This window comes from Grammomys surdaster, unplaced genomic scaffold, assembly GCF_004785775.1.
Source record: "Grammomys surdaster isolate TR1022 unplaced genomic scaffold, NIH_TR_1.0 168, whole genome shotgun sequence".
In the NCBI taxonomy this organism is placed as follows: domain Eukaryota; kingdom Metazoa; phylum Chordata; class Mammalia; order Rodentia; family Muridae; genus Grammomys; species Grammomys surdaster.
Genome location: NW_021604616.1, coordinates 6878615 through 6891176, shown reverse-complemented (window position 1 = coordinate 6891176; position 12562 = coordinate 6878615). Strand labels below are relative to the sequence as shown.

Here is a 12562-nt window from a genome sequence, read left to right as displayed (position 1 = left end):
TAGATGATAGATAGATAAATAGATGATAGATAGATGATAGATAGATAGTCTGCATAGTCTGTTATATGCTGCAGTATATGTTACAATTATATGTTACAGTCGGTTAACATAACACATATTTTTTCAGACAATACAAATGATTGACTATTTGGTACTGGATAAAGCATTTATGTGTTCTTCCATGGAGAAGACTATTTCTCCCACTCTCATAATTTTTTAGTTGCCTGTAGATCTTTGTCTAGGATTGAGGCCTTGTGGCCTTTGGCACTTCTGTATTAAGATATCTATTGGTGTTCTCCTTGTGCAAAGGCAGCCATGTTGATGAGACTTTATGACTAATGCTTTTGACATTTCTAAGAGACACAACCACACAGGAAACTCCCTGTTTCTCTGGCTTTTTTTTAAAAAAAAAAAGTATACAGTATTTTGCCTGAATATATGCCTGCATGCTAGAAAAGGGCACCAGATCTCATTCTAGATGGTTATGAGCCACTGTGTGGTTGCTTGGAATTGAATTTAGGACCTCTAGAAGAGAGCAGTCAGTGGTCTTAACTTCTGAGCCATCTCTCCAGCTCCCTCTGGCTTTATTAAAGTTAAGCTGGTCCCCTAATAATGCGACCTTTTAAAACTACTTGAATGTTTTTTAGCCTCTACTATCTTTATATGTAGCATCCCAAAGACACCACACATAGCTCAAAGATCAGATTTACCTATTTCACTGACAGCAGTAATTTTGACTGTGTGATCCATTCATTACAGCTGATTCTTGTTCCTCCTCAGAACACGTAAAGAATCATCCAAACATGTAACAGGAATTAATATAGCCAGAAATTGACCACATGCAACTTCCATGATTGTTGGTCTTTGGCATGTATTTCAAACAATAAACAATATAAAACACTCTCTCCACTTCTAGCTTAAGTTTGCTTTGTTGTGTGTGAAATTATAAAAGTTCACCTTAGTTATATCATAGCTTCTTCTTTCTCATAGATCAATTAGTGTTGGAATCTCTACCCCATGTCTCTCATCAAGAGCAAAATCATGAGAAGAACCACACTGATTCCTTTACAGCTACATTTCCTTGTACCATTATTGTAAACCAGCTCCATCTAATTCTCCCCACCACCACGTTCTGATCATGCATAATGAAGAGCGAGCTCTGGATTACCCCCTAGCACAATCTCAGGTCCCCCTTTCATTCCCTCCTGACCTTTTCCTGTGTCTTGAGGTCTAAATCACCTGCACTTAAGAGGTAATCTCTATTTTCAGACTTAATTCTATTTTTTAGACTTGAATTTTGTTCTTGTTTTCCTTAGGTATTTATCCTTTAGTTCATTCCAAACTCTTTGGCTCATGTTTACCATGTAGCTTTTTATGTCATCCATTTGAAAGCCTTGAAAACCATGAAATATCTCAAAGCAGTGACCATTTTAATGAGCCTGGGTCTCAGTTTCAGTGGAGACCTTTCTCCTTACGTCTGTCTTGGTCTTGATTTAACAGATTCCAATCTCTAACTCTGTGGAGAAAGCTGTTCTACTGAAAGGGAACCTCAGATCTATGATGTCAAACAGTCTTAATGCACCTCAGAGAACTAATTCTTTGTGAGGTATCCTTGTTAGCAAGAGTATACATGTATACATTGGGAATTTAGACACTGGGTCCCCTTCTTGAACAAAAATCTCTCAAAGCACAAACTGTAAATATGGCTGTCAGTTATTAATCATCCTGGTATTGTCTGTATTGGCTAATGTAAAAATATAGGCAATTTAGAAAATGAGAGCACTCCACTCTGTTATTACTCTTCCATGGAACTTTGATTGGATTCGAAAATTGTATCATCTTTAGAATTTATAATTTGGAGAGTACACACAGTAACCCTGTCCTTCTAATATTGTGGTTTCTATGTTTGGTATATCATTCCACTCTGAATGAGAAAAGAGAATCAACTTCAAATAAAACTAGAGGAAGAATCTTTCTCAATACTAAAATGAAGTCCACTGCCATGCTATAAAAAAACAAAAACAAAACAAAAACAAAAGTGATAAAGGGTCTGATGAGATATCTCAGTCAGTGAAATATATTCCCAGAAAACATGAAGCATGAGCCTGCACCCAGCACCCATCTAAAAAGCTAAAGGAGGAAAAAGCAAGCAGATGTGGTAACACACACTCCTGTCTCAATGCTGGAGAGGAAGTGCCAGATGGATCAATGCTGGCCACCCAGCATGGCTGAATCACAAGCTTCAGGGAAAACTGAGAGATTTTGCCTCAAAAAACAGTCTGGAAAATGAACCAAAGAAAACTCCAAATCCATATACTCATATGTACACATGCATTCAATGTGCACCTGTACAAATTTGTGGACCTATACATACACACAGCTAAAAATATCATAGAAGAAAATTAAAGTGAAAAAGCCAATCAGATAATACTACAGGAAGAAGGGTGAGACAATAGAGTGGGTGAAGAACTCCCACAGAAGCCGGGAGACATGAGCTCAGTCCTTGGAGACCACAGAAAGTGGAAGGAGAGAACCGAATCCATAAAGCTGTCCTGTGATCTCTGTATGTGCACAGATACATACACACACACACACACACATACATATAATGATGTTTTTCAAAACAGCAAAATTATTGAGACAAAAAGATCAGTTGCCCCAGGAGCTAGGAAAGAAGCATAGACAAGGGAACACAGGGACATCTCTACACAAAGGGGCAATTTTGATACTAGACACATACCATATATATTTGTCAAACCCATTATACTGTAGAAGACCAAGAGTAAACCCTAGAGGAAACTATTGACTTCTGATGATAGTGATGCAGCAATAGAAGCTAATTAGTTGTAACAATACACATCTCTGATGGGGAACATGAATATTGGAAAAGGTGTATATGTGAATATGATAGAAGGGACACTATAAGGAGCCCTATACCTTTTGCTAAGTTTTGCTTTGAGCCAAATATCATACGACAGAAGAATAGCCTTTGTGAAAAGATTTCTTCATTGTATAGACAAAATGGGCTCACTTAATTACCTCATACTTTGCCAGACTTGCTATCTCCCCGACCCTAGGGTATTAAACAAGAGAACCAGAGGAAGACAAAGGAAGCCAATAGAAGAAGCTACTGGAAAAATAAAGGTCACTGAGTGATCCTACTTAGCCTGTATTTCCCTCTTTCTCTTTTCTGCCATCTGTTTTGTAGGCCTTTTATAGTTTTTGCCTCATATCTCACCACAAAACCTCAATATGTGCACCTGAAATCAAGCTGACAAAGTGTAGTTTTTTCACAGACCTCTACTTCCTTCCCCAGTTTTATTGCTGCTACTGTTTGCTTGCTTGCTTGTTTGTTTTACCAAAGCTTGGTGTTCTAAAGTAAGCAGTTGTTATACTGTAATCCCAGCACTTGGGTGGTGGAGACTGGTATATCGCTTAGTTCAAGGCCAGCCCAGTATTCAAAACAAGTTCCAGGACAGCCTTGTCTACAAAGCAAGTTCCAAGACAGCCTGGCCTACAAAACAAGTTTTAGGACAATCCGGGCTATAAAAAGAAACCATGTCTAGAAGAAGAGAGGAAGATCTTGAAGGTTCACTACTTAGACAGGAATGGGGTAGTGGGGAATTATCTTTTTTTTTTATATCAGAGACCAACTGAGCTAGAAATACTCCATTACTGAGCTGACTCAATAGCTGGGGTCTGTAATCAGGTAGAGTCATTTTCCCTCACTTGTTAGGAAGTGAACAACAGTTATAGGCTAGGACCCCAGCTAGACAAAACTTAAATATGTTGGTACTCATCAGTTTTTCTGTCTGTACTAATTTGGGCTTCCTCATAGTATGGTGGCTGTGTCAAGAGAGATCCTACCAAAGGAAAAAAAAATAAACAGGAAAATAAATGACCCTTAATGATCTATCTTATAAACAGCATAGCATCCTTGCTGCAAACCTCAAACATGCCAAAAAGCATCCAGGTTTGAGAGGAAATAACAATCAGAGGTCCAAACCATGGCATGGGAAGGGGGTCAATATTACTTTGTAAGAACACTTGGAATAAGCAATAATCTTGCAGCCATTTTGGAAAATTTCATTAGCCATGGTAATTCTTATTGTATCTTATTGGGTCTTTCATTTAATATCTTCATATGCAACTTATTTGAGTGATTAGTTAGACTTTGTTTCACACCTAACTTCTTATTGTATTAGATTATAAACCACAAGATGGAATGGTAAGCATAGCCATGTTGAGTTAATTTACATGATATTCAACCACAGTACTCTCTACCTGATCATCAGAATACATAATATTAGTAGTGATGTTGCAACTCTGGACAATACATGGAATTAGTTCGTGATGATTAGTTTTATGTCTCACATTAACCAAAACATCATACTCTTTGATGTGCAATAGACAATTGGACTTAATGAGTCTAATTAAGTCTTTGTTGCTTGAGAAAGGTACATAATCTCTTCTGAGAAATATAGAGAACAGTATAAAACGATAATTGAATCTCACAGTTGAAGAAAGAAAATCACTATCTTGAAGAAATTATTTTTTCTTCTCTTTCATCATTAGTCAGTAGTACTTTATTTAATCATTTTAAAGTTTATATTAGTAAATTGTGGAGGCCTTGTTTGCTCATTTCTATCTATTCTGTAAAGTTAATTAACAGATGCAACTGTCCCTTTTCAGTTGATTTCATAGGTGGCTTTGATTCTTATGGATATCAAGGACCTCAGAAGACATCTCACTTACAACTACAACCAATGTACATGTAAGTACTTGACTTTAAAGGTTATTTTCTGGGGTATGAAAAGGTAGTCAAGTAAATGTATCATGGCTCAAAAAAATGCATGCAACTTTCCCTTGGTTGTATATTTCCATTTTCTATTATTAATATTGTAGGATGAATCTGAAAACATTTTCTTTGCAATTTAAAAAAAAATACTTATCAGAAAAGGCTGTCTTTAAAGTTTTCTTTAGTCTTAAGTATCACTCATCTACGTGGCTGAAAAGCCGCTAATGTATAACAATTCTTTGATTTACCCAAAATGTGTATAGTTTGAAATTTCTCTAACAGTTTAGATAGTTATGTGTAAGTATATAATACTCTCTGGCTGCCCCAGTATAGTCCCAATTGATGCTGGTTGTATTCATATCATTGTTATCTGCCCTTCATAACAGTCTTGAGTGTTTGTCTGGATGACAAACGCTCATTCACTCTGGTGATGGCTACATATTCAAAAAATACCAAACTCTGAGCCATACTTTATCAATGTGAAAGTCAAAATTAAACAGGAACATTGGAACTGAGACTGATCCAACCCTTAACTGTAGCACTCAAGAGCACAGACAAGCAACCAGAGCCTGATTTTTATATCTGTGTCTAGGCAAATTCCCTTGGATAACAACTGATAGCAAATTCTATATCTCAGCATCAAGTGATATGCTGAATTGCAAGAGAAGATCAAAATAGAAAGTAAGCTTCCAATTCATTTTAAAATGTGAACTTCTCTTTGAAGATATGTGTTTGTTGTCGTTGTCCTCCACCATTAAGTCATTTACCTTTTGGTTCCCTCAGCATGTAGGCTAATGAGTGGAGTTTGTTACATTTCTACTCCAAACAGATTAATCTTTAGGTACTTCTTGTTAGTTTCTCTTTTAAAGGAGAATGATGTATATGTTGTGCTTGACATTTTCCGTGTCCCTTGTAGTTTCCTGCAAGTGTTTGAATAGCACCACTCATTAAAAACAAATTGTATTCGTTCAGAAATCCAGCAGTCTACATGCCATTCAAAGCATTTCCCCCTCTAAACAGTAGATTACACATTCTTTTTCAACATCCAAAGCCACTGCCTATTTCAAGCCTCCATGTTCAACCACTGAGATTTCCAGTTTCATTATTTCAGAACTTTTGTCCCATCCTACACATGGCTGCCAAATTAATATTCCTAGAGTTCTCAATGACCTTTCCACTTTCCTTTCTAAAAGGTAACAATGATTCCCTGAGTTCCTCATCACAGCCTTGTAAGAGGATGTTGACCTAGCCACGATGTTTTATTGAAATACTCTCTCTTCAACTCTTACTAGCATTTGTGCCTCAGCTATAAGCAAGTGGTGCTAGACAGTCCTAGGGAACACACAGTCCTGGAATAGAAACTGACTAACACCTACTGAATGAGCATAGCTTCTCTAGTAGCTTCCCTTAGCCACTTCTGTTCCTAACAAAACTAGAATGTTTGTGTTCTTCAAAAATGACATACATTTTTCCTGAATATGTGTGTGTGTGTGTGTGTGTGTGTGTGTGTGCGTGTGTGTGTATCAAACATATTGTTTCCAATCAGGTATTTGTAATTCTAATGTTAATATTTGGACAAGTATTTTAAAAAGACATCTTTATTAAGAATTAAATTCCCTGAGAACAAAACTTTCCTTAATTTTCTTAAAGAGAAACTTTTGCATACCAAATATACATAATCAGATACTGTTTTCCCCATCAATGCCCAAGAACGGCACAATTACATGACAGCTTTTACATCTCATTGCTCATGAGATGCTGATCATTGAAAAGGACTCACATATAGGATGTTAGGGGTACTTAAGGTACATGAGAAATAACTAATCAAAATTCTGCCTTCACTGCTTCTATAGAACATCCCATAGAAAACATCAGGCCACAAAATTCCGTGAGGGTTTTTGTTTTTGTTTTTGTTTTTGTTTTTGTTTTTGTTTTTGTTTTTTGAGGAAACTGACTCTAGAAACAGGAAGACAGAACTTGCCCAGCTTGCTAGTGGTGCAGCCGAGAGCACTATCTAGTTTTCCTGACCCTTGTTTAGTGGTCTCTTCAACTGCTTAAATAGACTGTGAGCCAGCCTGGCATTGCCATTCCTAGCATTATTTTACCCCATTGCACAGCTAAGTTGGCTGTCACATTTCCATACATGCCCCCAACCCTGAATCCATCTCCTTTATCTCCTTTCAACTTTACACTAGACACTGTTAAATGAGGAGGTTTACAACTGTGCAACCTTCAAAATCAATCCTTTGGAAGCCATTGCCTAGTGGGATAATGCGAACAGTCAAATGTAATTCACCTGTAAGCCTCAACCCAGCTAAGAGGCAGAGTCCCAAGCACGTCTTCTGTCTTTGTCACTTGGAGTATACCTTTCCTGTCAACTCTCCATAAATATGTCTTGTAAAGTAAGAGTAATTTGACATCATAGGCCAATGCAAGCATCCTAGCAATATTATATAGCCGCTGGAAATAAAAGCTGTTCTTTTGAAAGAAAGCAAATGCTAAAAAGCAATGTGTAGTTTTAGCTATGGGATTGCTACTACATCCAACCAATCTGGCTCCTGGCTCCTGGACAAAGTTATGAAGTTGCTGTCACAAGGACACACAAGTACAGCCAATGATTATACCATCCTCTTTATTGGTAGTTCAATTGTGTGTATTTTCTTAGTTTATAATTCTTCAGGTATACAACTATATAAAAGAAAGATTCTCTCTCTCTCTCTCTCTCTCTCTCTCTCTCTCTCTCTCTCTCTCTGCCTACAACTTGCCACATATATAAAAAATAAATTAATAGCTATCAGAAATACCATGTCATCTCATTAACTTTCTAACAGAGTAATTTTTTTTATCCCAACTGGCCTGTGTCATATAGACATGCTGGTGCATCCTTCCTAAGAATACAAATGCCTGATGTTCTACTAGATAGTAGGCAAAACCACTGCACCATTTTGGCAGCCAATGGCAGTACATGCTCATTTTCATCGGTTCCCTGGATGATCATAGGTGACCTCTGTCAGTAACACTGCACTGAGGGATGATAAAGGGGAGGCAGAAACTGTTTAAAACCCAATCTGAGATGCTGCTTTCTCTCTCTCTCTCTCTCTCTCTCTCTCTCTCTCTCTCTCTCTCTCTTTTATATTTGCTCTTATACTTAGAGAAGTGGGGTGGGAGCAATAGGCATCTAGCATTCTCTCTTGATTAAAAGCATCTTTTTTCTCTCTCTCAGGTCAAAATAACAGATGGCTTCTGTCTGTCAGCCCATGGACTCCTCAAATGACTTGTGCAGTGGCCTCTTACCTTTTATGAAGCTCAAGAAGTAAATGGATTTAAATACACATACATGTAATCAGACAAAACAGGAAGTTTCTACATAGACACATGAGCGAAAACATACACACACACACACACACACACACACACACACCACTCTCATTATCATACCCACATCAACTATCCTGGACCTCCTCTTTCTGACTGATAAATATGCAGGACACACCCATCCTGATTTCCTTAATACAGGCTCCCTTCTCCTCCCAGGCCTTTGAAGGTGGGAAAGGAGCTGTATGGGTGTCCTCTGCAGGCCCCTACTTAGACCTCTGCAGCCCAGCCAGTTGGCTCTGTGAGGTGCCAAGCTAACCCAGGCACAAGAGTTTGGAAGCCTGTTCTCTGTACTCCATACCATACATCTTGATTGCACCACAGCTACTTTAATTGCAAAACCAGTCAGACAGAACACGCCGTGACGATTTTGTACCAAATGCAAAATGGCAGGTCGTTTGCCCTAAAGGCTATACCGTACATACTTGCCTTAAAACACCTGCGTTGTGTGCCCGAGCCTCTCAGTGCAGACGTCCCCCAGTCACCTCCTTTAGGCGAACACACTGCTATTAATTCTGGACAATTTTGACTCTATCTCACATCAAGGACTAAGACTGAACTACTCAGCAGCTCCGGTGTGTCTGTAAGAACATGATGTTTTACTACTGAGCCTCTTCAGTGGCCACAAGAGACAAAGAACCAACAGCAAGAGTAACTGGCATCTTCACATCTCTTAAACACGGTCTTCTGATGGTGGAACAACGTAAAATGTATTCATCTACTAAACTCATTAATCTACTGAAAACAGAAATGGCTTAACTGGTTGGTTTTCTTTCTTGCACTTTAAGTGCTTTTTAAAGTCTCTACAAATGGTGTTTCCTAACACAGGAAACAGTTGTGGATTTCTATGACAGAGGCCAACTAACTATGTGTTAGCTATGTTTACTCTTTTATATCTAATTGAAATTCAAGACCCAATGTAGGTGAACTTTCTTTTCTAACTTCAGCGTACGAGATTATTTTTGGGGTGGGTGGGTGGGGAGCAATAGTTAACTTAGTGAAATCTTTGAGATCTCTTTGTGGTATTTGGGGGATCTGTTGTGTGTTAGACTGTATTCCAATTCTCCTGTATTAGTGTGGCAGAAAAAAAAAAAAAACCTGTGCTGTTGACGTAGTTGGCAATGAGATACCTTTGGAGACAATAGTAGGTCAATGTGTTTATGGGATATTCCGAACTCCTAGGCAATTTAGTTTTATATTTTCAAGCAGTCTTTGGTTTTCATTAGTGGAAGACATACGTAGCTCAAGCTTATCAGTAACACAGATGAGTCATGTTTTTCTTGGATCTACTTGAGACACTAAAATCAAGTTTTATTTAGCACATCACTTTCCTGTGAAATGAAATTGAGTCTGAGAAATTAGACATTGGCATGGAGCAGCTTCTTTTCCTTTGGTACTTATGGTTTTGTTTACTGGGTTAACCCTTTTTACATTAACTCATTCAGCTCTCCGTTAAGACAGGCCAGTTGCTGTCTTTGCAAAGCTGTTTGCAACACATGCCCATCTAAAAACCCATTTAAAAACCAATGAAGGAACTAAAAATGGCCATTGGAACATAAATCACGTGCACAAAAGATTCCAACACTGAGTTTTCCCAGTGGCTGCTAGATGTCAGTCCATACCTACATGTATAAAAGGCACAGTTGCAAACAGGACAGTGAAACCTCATATGGTGTTTGTATAGTAATATGCATGTTTAATGTTTGAAGAACTAGTTGCCAATGTACTGTCCTTTTATTCCTAAAATATAAATACTATACATGCCAGAAGCTATTCTAATGTAACTGTTGACATGAGGTTTCACTGCATTGCTGCTGGGATTCCATCTTGTGGTGCACGTGTAGGGAGGGCATAAAATAAGCCATCATGTTTCTTTTTTAGTTGCAGCCGACTCTCCACCAAGTCACTATATCATCACCACCAACTTTTTCAGAAACAGTTGTTGACTACCTAAGAGTAGTCAGTGGGCGGGCCTTTTCAGGAGCAGTAAGCACAGTAGTGTGATCTAGCTGGGAAACATCAAAGCTGTACAGCTGTATCCTCCTCAAAACCTGGTGAAGAATGCTATTTTTCTAGGCTGAGCTTTTGTTATAAGCCTAATATTCTGAAAGCAAGAGTTAACTATCCTGATCTGTCTTTTTTTTTCCTCCTCCTGCATTTATTAATTCTGAATGTATTTTTAACAGAGTGATTTTTTTGACTTTACTAGTGTAATTTGCATTTTAAAAATAAATGGAAAAATGATTTTCTGGGCCATCCCTGAAAGACTGTGCTTCTCCTGGTGTGTTGTGATTATGTTACTGACAGAGAAACCCTATTAGCCTTCTATGCTGCTGCTACTAATTTTCAATGCAATGCATGAAGTGCTCAGCCATGAAGAACTGCCAGGCCTGGCACTGTTCTAGCTCAGCTTCACGTAACATCCACTTCCATTCTCACAAGATTGGGATCCCATTCAGATTCCCTGCAACAGGCTTCCTATCACCTGAGGAACAATTTTCCTAACTTCTATAATTTTAGCTTTAAAGGGCACCAGACTAACACACACACACACACACACACACACACACACACACACACATATAGTTGGTTTGAGTCCAAAAAGATGGCTCAGCAGTTAAGATCATTGGCTCCTCTTCCAGAGGACCCAAGGGTGACTCCCATCCATCACTCATTGGCAACTCATGACCTTTGTCACTCTAGTCCAGGGGATTCATTGTCTGTCTTCTGACCTTCACAGGCCCTAGGAACGAAAGTGGTGTATAGATATACATGCGGGCAAAATATCCATACCCATAAAATACGATAATTTTAAAAAACATTTCGTTAATTTACAAGAGGAGATTTTCAATTTAAATTTAAAATATTCATGTGTGCTTGTAAGTCCGCGTGTGCCTTGGTGGGAGGGGTGCACATGCAGGTACATGTCTGTGGAGGTCAAAGGTCAGTTCTCAGGAACTATCTATTTTGTTTAAAGAAGTAGAGCCTCTCACTTAGACCTGGGGGTCATCGATTAGGCAGGCAGGCTAGTGAGCCCCAGAAGTCCATCCATCTCTGCTTCTCGGGTACTAAAATTACAAGGAAGTTGGAGCTCTAGCTTACATGGTGACATTTTACCACCTGAACTATTGCTCCAGCTTCTCTACTATTGTAAATAAAGTTATTTAAAGGTTTGCCTGACTGTCCCTTTGATAACAAAAGCTGTTGTTGATGTTGTTGGGATATGGTATGTACTTCATTAGAAGACAACTGTATGGAAACAGCTTGGAATAGGGGAGGCAAAAAGAAAAGACTAATCCCTATTAATTGCCTTTAATTATACTTGATGCTCACTGTAAGCATGGACAGACAGACAGTAGCTGGCCTAGGTTAACCGGGACTCAGGCTACTGCTGATATAGGCTCCTTGAACTGTACAAAGACACATACCAGCTACCACAGATCAAAATTCAACACTGCAAGCAAGGGTCTTAGAAGCTGTGCTGTGTACCAAGAGGCTGGAGAGGTGAACTTTCAGTGGTTGATTTGTTGGCTACATGATAGGAATGGAATGTCCAGGTGGTGTTCACCAAAGTCTGTGAATCCTGTAAGGATCACTTCCTGGATATGTCTTCGTTGAAGGGGAAGGCAAAGGTGCACAGCATCTCCATTGGACCAAAAGGAACGAAATGACCAGCTCAGCAATATAGAGACATACACATATGCCCCAAGGAAATGTTCTTCAGGAAGTCTCACTTAAGTAAGTTACAAGATGTTTAAATAGAAAAAATATCTAAGGTTACACTTGGTAAGTATTTAAAACATTACAGTAGGTACAGTTAAACACATAGCCAATGTTCCAAGCTGATGCAATGACTGCACAATTTTAGTTGGAAATACAAACTATTTTTAAATAATTTGCATTTAAAATTTACCTCTGAAATCCATACCCATTCATTATAGAGATAATAATAATACCATATACTTTCTCTGGAAATGTGAATAACTCCCCATTCCACAGAAAATTCTTCTGTGCACTTAGGTCAGCATACAAATTCGACTCTATCAACTGACCGTGGACTGTGTAAATTCAAATGACTTATGATTTTACTTACTTATGAATGATTTAACTCCCCTATGACAGTGTTAAATTATATAATGCTTCTAATCTATTGTATATTTGGTTTGATGCAGTTTTGATATTAAAGCATATTTCATTCTATTACAGTTCTTTTAAAAACCAGTAACCCATACTCAGATGTAAACATGGATGTATGATACGTATTACCCTACCAATTACATTCAGTTTTATGGTAAGGTTTCCAATGGTTGCATTTATCATACATTTATGAGTAAGTAAATTAGAGGGATTAAGACTACTTAAAATTGGCTAGAGTGATGGCTCAGAGAT

At 38.3% G+C, this 12562-nt stretch overlaps 1 protein-coding gene across 1 annotated transcript in view; it reads left to right on the top strand.

The window, feature by feature from the left end:
• The window catches only part of Nkain2 (sodium/potassium transporting ATPase interacting 2), a 993485-nt gene extending 983066 nt beyond the window's left edge, over nt 1-10419 (top strand). The window contains exons 6-7 of the mRNA XM_028766436.1: nt 4693-4774; nt 8022-10419. Of these exons, the coding sequence (XP_028622269.1) occupies nt 4693-4774; nt 8022-8031 (92 nt within the window). The 3' untranslated portion in view covers nt 8032-10419. The remainder of the gene's footprint in view (nt 1-4692; nt 4775-8021) is intronic.
• The last annotated feature ends 2143 nt before the right edge of the window (nt 10420-12562 follow it).